General features: G+C 34.4%; 2 protein-coding genes across 2 annotated transcripts; one reads left to right on the top strand and one right to left on the bottom strand.

The window, feature by feature from the left end:
- Window positions 1–462: 462 nt before the first annotated feature.
- Window positions 463–3,292, bottom strand: LOC108969720 (protein sly1 homolog). Its single transcript, XM_018934604.1, has 5 exons — window positions 3,149–3,292; window positions 2,841–3,000; window positions 2,080–2,771; window positions 1,307–2,016; window positions 463–1,237 (listed from the first exon to the last, which is right to left on the bottom strand). Exons 1-5 carry the CDS (start codon window positions 3,174–3,176, stop codon window positions 908–910), a joined length of 1,920 nt encoding a protein of 639 aa, XP_018790149.1. The 5' UTR covers window positions 3,177–3,292; the 3' UTR covers window positions 463–907.
- A 594-nt stretch (window positions 3,293–3,886) lies between these two features.
- Window positions 3,887–10,225, top strand: LOC108969721 (out at first protein). The gene is made up of 4 exons (XM_018934606.1): window positions 3,887–4,509; window positions 7,385–7,498; window positions 8,910–9,228; window positions 9,441–10,225. Exons 1-4 carry the CDS (start codon window positions 4,357–4,359, stop codon window positions 9,719–9,721), a joined length of 867 nt encoding a protein of 288 aa, XP_018790151.1. The 5' UTR covers window positions 3,887–4,356; the 3' UTR covers window positions 9,722–10,225.
- Window positions 10,226–13,974: the final 3,749 nt, after the last annotated feature.

Here is a 13,974-nt window from a genome sequence, read left to right as displayed (position 1 = left end):
ATAACATTATAACTATGCAAATACTTCACTTTATATAATATTTATAAGGATTTCCACACTTTTTTACACTTTTTTACACTTTTTATTAACCACCAACTGAATTTTTCACTCGCGAAAAGGAAACTGAAAAATAACGGCATTTTTGTCGGCACCATCTTGACAGCGACTGGGTTGCCGTTGGTGTGTTTGTGGGGATGATTTATGTGAGAATATATTGTAAACTTAAAAAATAATTAAAAGTAAAAATTATTCTTGTGTATATGTATGTATATATTCATATACATATGTAAAGGAAAATTTACTATATATTATAAAAATTATAGCGGGGAATTTTTATGTCATAAATTTATTCGTATACATATATGCATGTATGTTTGTTTATGTATGTATGTATGTATTTTTTCTTACCCTTCCTTTGTAGCAAAAAAGAAAAAAACTGATACAAATATAAAACACGGGCACTTTATATTTATTTTGCTATAAATATTTATTACTTCCTTTCAATTATTGCATAAAGTAAATGTAATCAAGCTACGTACTCATATAATAAGACGTGATTTAAAAAATAATAAATTTTAAATGTAATGTATGCATATTTTTATGTATCCCCGTGCAACTCAGTTACACCTGGGCTTTTATTTATGTTTGTATGTATATAAGTATATAATTAGTTGTAGAAAACAAGAAACCAATGCCTACAAATAAAAAGGTGCTGCAGCACTGAAGGAACAGTGTGATGGTCATAAGACGCCGCCAGCACTACAATATTTGCAATTTATTCGTTGATACAAAAAAAAAAAAATCAAGTGAGAAATTAGAAAATGATCAACACTACACTCTTTTTTCCGTTTTTCATCGTTCAACAGCATTTCAATTTTGCGTGTACCCTGTATCTGCTTTGCCGTTCCTAACTCAAGACTGGCGCCTGTATTTCTCTCCCCAATGCCGATAGCTCTTTGAGGAAAAGTTTCGCATTGCTCAGCGTCGATGCACCATAGATGATGCGCTTATTGACATTCGCCGTTTGCTTTTGTTTGATGTAGTCCACCAAATTTTGGTATTCAATGTAATTGCCACCGCCTACGATGAAGACGACCGCATCTTGGAATGGTGCACGATTCTTTGGTAATACATCGCCGCCTTTTAAGAGTTTCGGATCCAAGTAAAGATAATCATCGGTTTCCGAATTGCTGCGGCATTCCATCACCTGCTCGGTAATTTTCGTTACCGGCAGACTCTAAAAAAGGGGGAAAAGGAAAAGCATATTCCATTTATAGCGCACATTACACATTTTGTCTGTACTTACATGTCTTTTGACGACCAAATTTTTGACACCCTCCATCACAAATGATGAGCCTTGTGATACCAATTTCGAGAACATAGAAACGGTACGTGTACCACCGCCCTCATATTGCGCAGCTTGACTCAGTGCCGGTGAGCGATTCATAATACCCTTCCAACGCTGTACATATGCAAGTGGCGAAAGATCACAGCCGGCCTCTTGCAGCGCTTCTTTCATACGTTCAATTTCAAATTCGGGTACATTTTGCGCACATATATAATAGATGATGAACAGACGCAACTTATCTTCGGGTAAGCCGAATTCAGGATCTTTCAGCAATTCCAGCAACGGTCGATCGAGCGTTTGTTTCGACATGATTTTCTCCTCCAGCTCAAAGAAAGAATCCAAACGACGCGCTTTGATATAGTTTAAAATTGCGGTGGCAATTTTTGTGTGCATATCTATAAGACGCTTTTTTTCCATCAGTTGTGGCAATGAATTGACAGCGTTGGTGAGACGTGCCGTTGTATCGTTAACCATGGAGAACGCCACTTCGGTTTCACCATCAATACCCATAGATGTTTTCAGGCGTTTGATTTCGTCCTCTGAATTGCGGTAGGATTCTAATTCTTCTTGTATGGCTTCGGCCACTGTAGGGAATGGACTGCCTTTGTGCGTCACCCAAAATCGATCGTTGCGATCAAGATCGCAAGCTTTTGGTTTCTTACGTGTACCTAAAAGAAACAAAAATGTTAATTAATAAAAAAAATTAATATAACAAAATCATTAACAAATACCTGTGTTTGTCGCACTGTCATCCTCGACGTATACTAAATTTAATCCCAATTCTAGTACATCGTGCACCAGCGCTTGATAAGACCATGTGTGATGTAATGGTGTGGCTAAATCTAAATTTCTATCCAACAATAGCAGCACGGGGCGCTGGAAACTAAATACACCACCACCCGCTTGCGTGGCATCCATGTGAAAGAGATTGGAGCGCGAATCCCATAGGTTCTCACGCAATTTCTTCTCCAATTTACGTGCCACCATTTCTGCTGCGCTATTACGCGGACAACGTATAATTGGCACATTGCCTAGTGTGACAAATACGGCAAACAGTGAATCCACTATTGAGTCCATTAATGCCTCCATTTCCTCATCGCGTGTATTTGCACGATTTATGGAATAATATGACAATTGCTCACTCTTTTGGTGTTTCAATATGAAAAAGTCATCTTCTAAACTGATAAAGTTCACATATTGATCGTATACACGATGTATGTTAGCCACACAACCGGCTTGCAGTGCGGCTGCAGCCAAATCTTCAATTTTTTGTCGCGTTATGGGCGCCAAAAAATTCAAGTGGTAAACATCGTACAATCCGTTACCAAAATCCTGCTGAATACGATCCAAATTTTCATCGGTTGGCAAGCAAAAGTAAACGGCAGGCACATCTGGTATAGAGTCACGATCGGAATGTAGTTGTCTAAAATGGAATTTGTATAATGTGCATTTTGGTTGTGGTGTCTCATAAAAGATTGTTAACTGAACTCACACATGTAAAGTGACGCCCAGTTCGCGTAACTCTTTAATGGAAATTATGGGCGAAATGATGTCCTGTCCCACCCGATCAAAGATTAATATTTTCCATACGGGCTCTGCAGCTAACATTTTCGGCTGCTGCGAATTCAGATTAAGCATCTGCTTTACAGCATCTGAAATGATTAATTATATACTTGGATTATTTATGTGCAAAATATATAATAGCGAATAGAGACTATTTTGCTAGTTCATCCTTCAGTATATAAAATTTCTTCGGACGTTTTTGTATTATAAACTTTGTATCTGCGACCAGTCACTTACTTATTTGTCTATCACGTAGAGTTAACATGTTTTATGGATTATACGCAGCTTTTAAAATATAAATTATATACACTTTTATCTAAAAATAATTACTAATCATCAACCAATAAGTTTTTTACTTTTAAGCAACTTTTCACATATTTGATACAGCTGTGAGCTGTCAAAACGACTATACCACGTATTCATTCTAACAAAATGCATGGTTGCATTATGGCCCGTTCAAAAGTTTTTGAAAAATTCCAAATTTGTAAAAAAAAAACTATTTTTTTTTTTAATATTTTTAAAGATTTGCCTATTATATCTAAAAATAAGATCGACATTATAGGATGCATTGTAGAGTTTATAATTTTGACAGTTTCTTTTGAAACCTTTAACACTTTATCTGTACAAAATTTAAGAGCTACATGAGAAAAACAATTATTTAACGAATGAACTTTAGGAATGATCCAGCATCAATTTAGAAGAACATCGCAATCCAAATATTTTCCTAGAGGCTTCAGAGTAATTGTTGCTATTGTTGATTTTTTCTATTCCTTTATGAAAATATAGTTTAAGAGAGCAAATATGTCAAAAACTTTCCCTTTCGAAACGCTTCCTAATAGTTACAAAATATAGCCAACTGGCAGCTATCTTCTACGCTAGTGGCTCTCAAACTTTCAACCATGCAATTTTGGAGACTTTTTAAAGGCTACTTCGCGTGCTCTGCAATTTCCTGCCAGTCTTTTGGAACATGGCGTATTAATAAGACATAAACTTAGCGTAGTGAGCGTTGCGAAATTCATAAAGATGAAATAAATGTGGAATAGTCGATACGCGAATTTCTTTAGCATATGCACCTACTTAATTTTAACATACGCGAAATATAACAAGTTAAATAAAGAACTTGCCGTAATAATTTTAATTAACGAAATTTTCGTGGAATGCCAATTATGGTTGTCTCGTGTTAAGTGACGCTCGTGCACGAAAGCAATGTTTCATTGTACTGTGTAGAATTAAACGCCGTTAGTTCGGAGAAAATGTGTGTTTATTACTTTGCTGAATCCCAAGTGCGCTTTCTATATTAATACCAATGTAAATTACCAATAAAAAAAATATTCGTAAGACAGTGCATAAGTCAATGCATTTTCGATAGAAGAAATAGTACAAAAAATTTGTGTTGCGGTTATTATATGCATACGTATATAGTAACTATATAGCTGTGTATAAAAATGTGTTTGTGTGTAGGTAGTGTATGCAGCATCACCCCAGTAACCAGCGTGCTATGTCTGCGGAATGGAGTCCAATTCAACTTTATGTTGATAATATTTTTGAATCTTTTGCTGAATTCACGCAGTCAATTGCTCATCAATGTACAAAATCAAGTGGGTTGTGTAAAATATTATCAATTTATTTATTTCTTAACATATTTGTTTTGTAATATTTATTTATGTATGTACGTGCATAAGTGATATATTTGAAATTTTTATTTTAATAATTTGGTTAATTGTTAAGTCATAGTTCGGTTGTATTTACGTATATTTGCTTCAAAATAATGAACTGAATCTGGTCAATACATGTTCCAATATATTTCTTGAAAGCTATATATGAATTTAGAACTAGTTTTTGTAGCGGTAATAATAGTGGAATAAAAAAAAAACAGAGACGAGTATCTCTCAGCTGACTGCGACAAAAGCGCAAAGTTTCCAGCTCTCCAATGCATGTAAAAGTCTCCATAAATTTGCCGAACTGTGTATATTGACGAAAGAGAGGCATAAAGCAAATTGGACAAAAGAGTTTAGAAAATTTTTTAAAAATAACAATGAAAAATAAATTTATATACATACCTACAAGTATTTAAAGAGTTTTCATTTCAACCACTTTCACATTTGCTAATGCCATCTGCCTATAATAAATGCTTGAAGCCAGCTGCAAATTTGTTTCCTTTCATTACTTACCTACCTACGTACCTATTGTGCTTTCAGATTTTTGCTCCTTATTGTAGAACAAGGGTAAAGTGTTGGGAATACAAATGAATGCATATGCATGTTGTCCTTGAACTTGTGCCATTTTTAAAGGTTTTATATCCCCGTTTTCAAGTAATTTCTAGCTAGCTGATGTGGAATATAAATGCTTGTGTTGAGTATTTACAACAGTTTTATCATATTGTTTTGTTTTTGAGAATATCCTGTAATATATATTTTTTTCTTAATCTTTACATCGTCTTAAATTAAAAACTGGTGAATGCTTACGTTCGAATTGTGAAGTATTACTTGAACTGTAGCATGTGCCTCTGTTTTAGATAAATATACGTGCTAATTTGATATACGAGTTCGTTTGATACCATAGATTATGTTTATGCAGTGCAGCAACAAACACAAATAAATCGTATCCCCATTTAAAGAAATATTTTTTTGCACTCTTCTGACTTAAAGCATTATACATATGTATAACTTTCGCTTATCGCATGTAAAAACTGCATTCAGGGTTAGCTTTTCTATATGCAATGCCTTCCGACACTTTTAAGCTGAAGATATACCGGATTTGCTTGCCCCCCGGCACTTATACAAACATTTGAGTTTTATAAGTCTTACAAATGGCAAAGTACATAAGGAAACAAGCAGCCATGAACTTTGCGCTTTTTCGCTTTTCAGCAGTTCATTTATTGCATTTGCTTATCTGGCAACGCCTAGTATACAACGCCTGCTGCCAAAAGCCATTAGTTTGGACCCAGCCAAGTGCTCGCGGCTTTCTAATGGGCCTCTTAAACACACACAAAAGTTTTTCCTTCAGCTCCTTGTTGTGCCTTTTGTTTAGTTGTTTTGTTACTACTAGCTGTTTATACTAGGGTCAACTTAAATTAAGCTATCATATTTAAAATAATGTGGAAATGTGAATATAGTGAAATAAATAAGTTCATTTCTACAGGAAAATGTGTGTGTAGTTTTTTTTAGTTAGTTGAATATTGATCATAATTTTCTTCTAATGCAATGACTAATTTATAGTAACCTTAATCGATGAATCATTCTATTTTATAATAATATTTTTATAATAAGGTAATGTTTTTAGACTAAATTCATGTATTAAAAATAGAGCAAATGTATTTGAGCGTTATCTTAATGAAATAAAAATCGAGAAATCCTTTTATAGCATCATTTCGCAAAATTTAGCTTTCAAGCAATAAATTCGCTAAGAAGTCTATGCAAAAGAATTAAAAATGTTTTATTTTGGCATATTATAAAGAAAATAGTAATTCTAAGTAAGAGTATCAATTTTTTTCATTCCAAAAATTTTCCGATATTCAAAATAAATTTTTTATTTACCAATTGTTCGCACTAGGAAAATTCATAGATGTACAAATGTTTTGAAAAAAATTAGTTATAATACAATTCAATTTAAATGCCACCTTTCCTTTTTTCCAGCGTCTTTGAATTTTTCTTTACTTAAACATTTTCATCTTCAGTCTTTCATTTTTATCGCCTTTATGAATAAAGGTACTTTAATACCCTCTTTTGTTTCGTTTTCTTTTTATATAATTTTTTCCTAAGATTTAGTTCATGGACAAGTGGTTTGTTTTGTTTACCTTTTGTTACCACTATGTTGATATTGTATTTAACTGCTCTCCTTGCAGATTTTGTGCATATATAAATTTGTGTGTACTTATGTTTGACCTTTAGCTGCGAGTTTGCTCAAAATATGTATATTTGTATGTATGTATTTATGTACAGGAAAAATACGTAGTGCAGCTTTAATTTGTTTCCTGTGGCAAACTTGCGTTTTACTTTTGTGTGAGAAATTAATTTTAATCTTCGGTCTACTCGTTACAGCCTAAAATCGATTTTTTCCTTTTCGCCGAATGAGAGTTTTTGATTATTTGAGGATAAATGCTATACAGTTTCATCACATAAATATTGTCTATAATAAATATAAATTCGTTCGACAGAAGTGATTTATTTAGATACAGTTTAGAAATTTTGAATTTTTTTGGTCAGTTTTTGTGTGGGAATATTTGTGTATTCATAAATATTCCAATTTATTTTTCACATTGTAATGGTTTATAAATAAAATCTTATTTTTTATTGCATAACTATTGCAAAATTAATTGGACAAATATTATTTTATATTGGGATATTGGTGCCCTCTGTTCCATTTATATGGAACTATTTATATTCTACAAATTGATATTTTATAAAAGTAAAATTTTAATAAACCTTTAAATTATTTTTATTTTTGTTTTTTCTGTTTTCTTTTCATGAAAAGGGTGGTGAGGTCATACAAGAAAGCATCACTTCCAATGTCAGCGAAGACATAATTACTTTAGAGTTTCAAAAAACAGACGGCACGCTCATCACACAAGTCATTGATTTTCGAAATGTGAGTACTCGTATGATAAGAACGGTATCTGAATATACAGCGAGGTACTAATCTGTTCACGAATATATGAAAAATGTAATAAAATTGTATTTAATGCTAATACTTCAAACTAGTAAGTTTTGTCTATTGTTACAACTAAAAACCATCTATTAAATTTATTCTGGTAACGCCTTTTTTAAGTAACGGGATTTTACAAATTACACCGGATAATTACAAAATTTATTAAAAGCGAAATTTGTGCGCTACAAACTGTTTTTTACTTAAATTTTGGTGATTTCAAATCAGCATATTTTGTAGGATAATATGTTAATATTATATGTTTAGTGGATTTAAGGAATTATTCTCGTACATATTTATTTAAAATTGTTTAGGGTAAAGTCATAAATTCTTCTTTGTCGTACTTCTACACTTCCAATACGAAAATATTGCGAGAAAAAACAAAATATCCCTCGGAATCACTACATCATTAAATCAAAAAGACCCTTAAGGCACTAGCGCTCGCCTCAATAAGCCATCTTCGACAATAGGAAGAAAATTGTTTCAGGTCGTACAAGCACCTCCGTGTTTTGTTTGGAACAGGGTCATAACAAACCAAGTATGCATATCTTGGAAAATCTTCTTAAAATACATCTTCGATAAAAAGTATATTCTTCTTCTTCTTCTTAATTGGCGTGGACACCGCTTACGCGATTGTAGCCGATTTAACAACAGCGCGCCAGTCGTTTCTTCTTTTCGCTACGTGGCGCCAATTGGATATAACAAGCGTAGCCAGGTCCTTCTCCACCTCGTCCTTCCAACGGGGTGGAGGTCTTCCTCTGCTTCCCCCGGCAGATACAGCGTCGAATACTTTTAGAGCTGGAGTGTTTTCGTCCATTCGGACAACAAAAGGGGGGTCTCTCATCCGAGGTTGTTGCCAATTTTTCATTGGGGGTGTTTTTGTTACGTGGCGGGTCACAACTCTATGTAGGGGATGTTTCGCCTTCTCACGTTAGCTCGCCTTCAAACGGATGTTCTTAGGCTATCCAGAGGATACCTGGACAAAGACCGGAAGTCGTGAGCTGCTTGAGTTATATTTAAAAGAATCGTTTCTGGCCAATCCCAAGTGAATGGCGATCAGAGAACTTTCCTCACATGCGTTAACTTCTACACATGACTCCAGTGTATTGAATATTTCGTGTTGTTGTTTTGTTGTAGTGACAGCATACTGCCGAGTTGACTGTCCTTGGCTGAATAAAAAAAATCCTGGTGCGTTTCGGTAACGTGGACCCGACTCTCATGGGAACGATTTTTTTTTGAGTATTTGTGAACGGTTTATAGTCCCTTAGTGTATATTTTTGTCTAAAAAAAAAAATTATAAGAAAATTATATTTCCTAAGAATTTACTATTTGTCGGCATTTTCTCTTTAAAAAGGAGGTGAAAATCGTGAAAGCGCTCGTACTGGGCGAAGAAGAACGTGGCCAAAGTCAATATCAAGTCATGTGCTTTGTCACGAAATTTAATAAAGGTGATTTCATTTCATCTGATGCTATGGCTAAGTTGCGTCAAAAAAACCCCAGTACGATACGTACACCCGAAGAGGATAAGGGACGAGAAACATTTACGATGACGTCGTGGGTGCATCTTAATCGTTCGTTACCAATAACACGCCATTTGCAAACGCTATGCGCGGAGGCGGCAGATGCGACATATGTGCGTAGTGTCGATTTGAAGGCGTGGTCTGAATTGCCAGGTGTGTAAGCTTTATTTAACTGTAAATTTATCTTAAGCATTTGTTAGATTTTTTAAGTCGTTATCTCATATATATATTTCTTTAATTTGGTTTAGTTTGAGTTCACTTCTTTTATAGCATAACTGTAAAATATTAACAATGTTTGTTTCCATATATATATATATATTATATATATATTTTCTTTTTTTACAATTTTTACGCCCTCCTTTCAGGCTCCTCCATATCCAGCCTCGAAGCGGCAACTGAGAAATTTCCCGATACACTTTTCTCGCGCTGCAATGAGGTTAGCGGTCTGTGGGCACCCTGTCTTTGTACGCTCGAAACCTGTATTGGCTGGTATCCATGCGGTTTGAAATATTGCAAAGCAAAGAATGGCGCCGGCGACTCGTCGGCTGCACAATCCAACTATCGTTGCGGCATTAAGACGTGCCGCAAGTGCAGTCAATTTACCTATTACGTGCGACAGAAGCAACAATGTCTGTGGGATGAATGACGCGGGCTGCATATGGGCTTTGGCAGCTACTGCAATCATAAAACTTGTACAGTAAATCAGTGGCCAACGACACCAACGCAAGAAGCGGCAGTAACAACCTCAACAACAACAACGACAACGGCAGTAGTAGCAGCCACAGCAGCAACAGCGGCGGCAGCGGCGATGGGCAAAACGTTACCGCTGTCCGTGTCACCACATCGACACTGGTATGCTAATAAGAATATATATTGTGGCAGCAATAAACACTGCGTTACGTACAACAACAATCGCGACTTCGCCACCGCGGTGGCAACCAATCAAGAACAAATGTTTCTGCTGCAATTGCCATTGCTCTTCGTAGTATCGTCTTCATCGGATGCCGCAGCAGCTGCGACGACAGTAAACTATTGAAGCTGTTTTCGAAAACAAGTAAACCTTTTCTTTTCCTTACATTTAAATAGTTTTGTTTTAGTTGCGTAGCATAGTGTAAATACGTACTTATAAACATATATATATATATAAGTAGTTATCTATATAAGCAATTTTAGTATATTCGATAAATATCAATTGATTTCTGATTACGCGACAATTGTATCATTTAAAATGCATATTTTCTTAAAATTTTCGTGTATTCCTTGAAACGTCTTCTTGTTTAAATCCCAAACTGCATTTCCTTGAAAAAAAAAAAAATCTATTAAAGACTGTTAATGTGTTAGTGTTATATAGTATATGATTATAAGTGATATATCATTTGCGTCGGTTATGTTGAATATCCAAAAATTCGAGTATTCGTCTACGCACACAAGGGCTGAGTTCCAAGTTGCATGTTGCTTTGCATTGTTGCGATACCGAAACCGAATTTATACAATATCAACACTGCAACCCTACTGCTTTGTTTCAATTTGCTTTGTATCAACTTTGACATTTTGTGACAATTGTTTTCAAAACAACCAACAGCTATGGCGGCAAATGTGAATATTAATTTATTTATTAACAATTTTTTAGATTTATATGAAAGTGGCCGCAGCAACTCCTCGATAATCATTAAGAATCATTTGAAAAACCAGAGAAAAAGCAAGAAGCGGCATTGCTTGGAACTGTTCAATGGAAAAAAAATTTGAGCATCACAAAAAATAGAGATGCGCCCTATGCTCAATGTATGCGCATCTAATACGCATAAAAATTTATCGGTACTCAATACTTTGCATATCGTAAGCAGTTTGATTTTAAGGAATTCTATACTTCGTACTAATGCAAAGCAACATGCAACTTGGAACTCAGCCAAGTTGAAAATTATTTTGCGTATTTTTTTCAGCGTTATTTATAGCATCCTTCCCTTATTTTATCTAACCTAAAAACTTTAGCTTTTTATTTCTTTTTCAAATTAAAAAAAAAGACGTGTGGCACTCGGGGACTGCCGCGGTAAAGCTATTGCATAGCACAGGGATGGGCACATTTTTAGCCTGCAAAGTTAGCAAAGTGCGCACGAGGGCTTGACGAGGGGAATATCAGTTTACGGAGAGAAGGGCAAAAGAGTTGTGAAAAAATCAATTTGCTTGAACAATGTTGCCATTACTCAATTCGCATATGTAGTTTTGTACACATCTAACTTTTCAATTATAATTTTTCGTAATATAAAATATCAAAACTGAAATCAAACTATTAAAAATAGTTTATATATTTTTTAATAATAGCATTCGACTCTGATTTTGAGTTAATTTAAGAAAATTTCGAACATATTGAAGACATTTTTTATAATTACTACAGTATATCGAGATTGGCAACCCTACGTTCTGAGAGAGTAATCTGCTGATTCGTTTCTACGGGGAAAACTCCAAATCGTTGGAAATTCTATGGTAAGCGCGCAGTAGAAGCGGGCGGTGTTGGCCAATCATTCACATTGCGCTCTCATAAGATTCATTTGGGCATATGTGTTTGAAGAAACAGTAAACTGAAGTTATTATTGAAATTACTTTTTATAAGGAAGTTTAAAGAAATAACCTGGTTTAAAACTTTTTGATTCAAAATTATATCTATGTTTGGAAGTACCTACACTTGTGAACAAATTTTTTCAATAATGAAATTAAACAAACATAAAATACGAAGTAGRTTATTTGATTAAAATTTTTGTACAATAATGCGTGTAGCTACAGCAAATGAGATTAAACCAAACATAGAATTTATTATTTCAAATAAACTAAATTAAATGCTATTATAAAGACATATTAAAACAAAGCGTGAGGTTTTTTCGTTACGGAATTTCTGGATTCGGTCCCCGTGGCCCGCGATAAAAGCTATGCAATAGCTTAATATGCAATAGCTTAATTAATTGTTTAAAATATTTTTATTATTTTGTAATACATGTGGGTTTTATTATCTTACAGTAGCTGTTGGTTATTCAGGAATATTTATCATTGAAACTATAGGTTTATGATAACTGAAATAAGAAACATAAGTTTGCGACTTAATATCCTCTAAATACCTAGAAAATACCGCGTCAATGGTGGTCCCATATTTTGTTGTGGACTCTTGTGGATCATTATTAATTTTCAATTTCAATGTTTTTGATAGAAAAGTTGTCAACCGCTCTGATTTTTTATCAGCGAAGTTAATGTTGAAATCTCCAGCCAAGATAAGTGGAAATTTATTACCATTTGTACCAAGTATTTTCGACCCTTCTTCAGTGTACTCCAGTAAAGTGCGATGAATAAAATGCTCTACCTCGTCCAATTTTGGATTCGGAGAAATGTAAATTGCTACCATAACTATTTGTAGGCCATTTCTAAGTTTGCATAAGCACGCACAAATATCTCCAACAACTGAGCGCCTAACATTAACATCGCTAACGTGTGGAATATTGATTTCAATATTCGGAGTCATAATATTAGTAATTTTGGTAAATAGCTACCCCACCTTTTGAAACAGTATCTCGTTTGAACTGAACAATACAATTAAAATTAGGTATTTCAATCGGATTTCGGTAAGAAGTAACACTTTTGTTTGTCTCGTAACTGAATCTTGTAAATCGTATTTATGACTATTTAGACTTTGGCAGTTGAAAGTCATTATTGAAATGCCATTTCTATTACTAATGAAATCCAATACACTTTGAGCTATCGTCTGAACACTATTTAAAGACAGTCTTTTGAATTCTTGCAACAAATATGCAGTCGATGCAGCTTGCTTTCGATTATGATAAAACTTGAATGTAGAATTATCGTTTTTTGTCGTGATATACAATTTTTCAATATTAGTCACCCGAGAGAGCGCAACATAAACGAGTTCCTGAGAATGTGCTTTACTATACTCATATACTATTTCGTCAAAAGTTCCACCTTGCCACTTATGTATAGTTAGAGCAAGAGCTGAAGTTAATGGAAAATGTTTGCGTTTGGCTATACATTTTCTATCCAATGTTAATGAAATATTTGCTATTCGTAATTCAATGGGAACAGCGAGATTGCCAACTCTGTTTTGCACTGCTAGAGCGGCTGATTTTTGCCTTTTTTTCCTACCCACTTTATCTCAAGCACAAAATTCCAGCCAAACTCTTATTAATGTGTTACTTTCACTAAATTTTAGATGTACCAATTTCCCAACAGCACCATTGCACAAACCATCAGAAACGTCGATGTTAGTTGCAATAACATAATGCTTTCCAACGACAAAAGTAATGTGATAAGGCAGTCCTCCAGTGTCAATAACAGATTTTTTATGTAATTTAAGTTTAAAATTAGCTTCTTGCTCAGCACTTTTAGCGCCAATAATGACGTCTACGGACATTGAAAGAACTTTTTTTCACATTGGCTCAAAATCAAATTGTTATAAGCGGCAACATCTTCATTTTTAAAAAATAAACGAACTCCGTCAGGACACAATGTACCAACATCCTCGTTTTTGAAAAATGTCGATTCAATAAGTTGAAACTCACGCTCATCTAGTACATCTCCAATACCTATTTTTGTCAAAACTTGTGAAAATGCAACATTAGCTTGTCTCATTACTGTGGTGAGTTGATAAAATTTTAATTTTCTTCATAAATGCGGTCCAATTATGCTCGTTCTGATTGTCTTGTAAATTGATATCGATCTTACTGGTGTCAATTGTCGTAAACCTCCGATCAAAATAACATCTATACTTCCGAAATCTGTGTTTTTGCCGGATCTCCGCTTCCTTCCACCATGACTTCTTGTCCAAATTGGCAATCTTTGAGAAATTGTACACATCCAACTTTATCACCTGGTACCCAGTTTCGCCCGGTAATGTCCATGTAA

This window comes from Bactrocera latifrons, unplaced genomic scaffold (assembly GCF_001853355.1).
Source record: "Bactrocera latifrons isolate USDA-ARS-PBARC rearing strain unplaced genomic scaffold, ASM185335v1 scaffold_263, whole genome shotgun sequence".
In the NCBI taxonomy this organism is placed as follows: Eukaryota; Metazoa; Arthropoda; class Insecta; order Diptera; family Tephritidae; genus Bactrocera; species Bactrocera latifrons.
Note: the sequence above shows the minus strand (reverse complement) of the source record. Positions and strands in the feature narration are given on the sequence as shown.

Coding starts and splice junctions, on each gene's coding strand:
- LOC108969720 (XM_018934604.1), bottom strand. CDS start 3,176: ATGTTAACTCTACGTGATAGACAAATAA. Junction 2,772..2,840: donor CTGGGCGTCACTTTACATGT/GTGAGTTCAGTT, acceptor ATTCCATTTTAG/ACAACTACATTCCGATCGTG. Junction 2,017..2,079: donor TGACAGTGCGACAAACACAG/GTATTTGTTAAT, acceptor TGTTTCTTTTAG/GTACACGTAAGAAACCAAAA.
- LOC108969721 (XM_018934606.1), top strand. CDS start 4,357: ATGTGTTTGTGTGTAGGTAGTGTATGCAGCATCACCCCAGTAACCAGC. Junction 4,510..7,384: donor TCATCAATGTACAAAATCAA/GTGGGTTGTGTA, acceptor TTTCATGAAAAG/GGTGGTGAGGTCATACAAGA. Junction 7,499..8,909: donor AAGTCATTGATTTTCGAAAT/GTGAGTACTCGT, acceptor CTCTTTAAAAAG/GAGGTGAAAATCGTGAAAGC.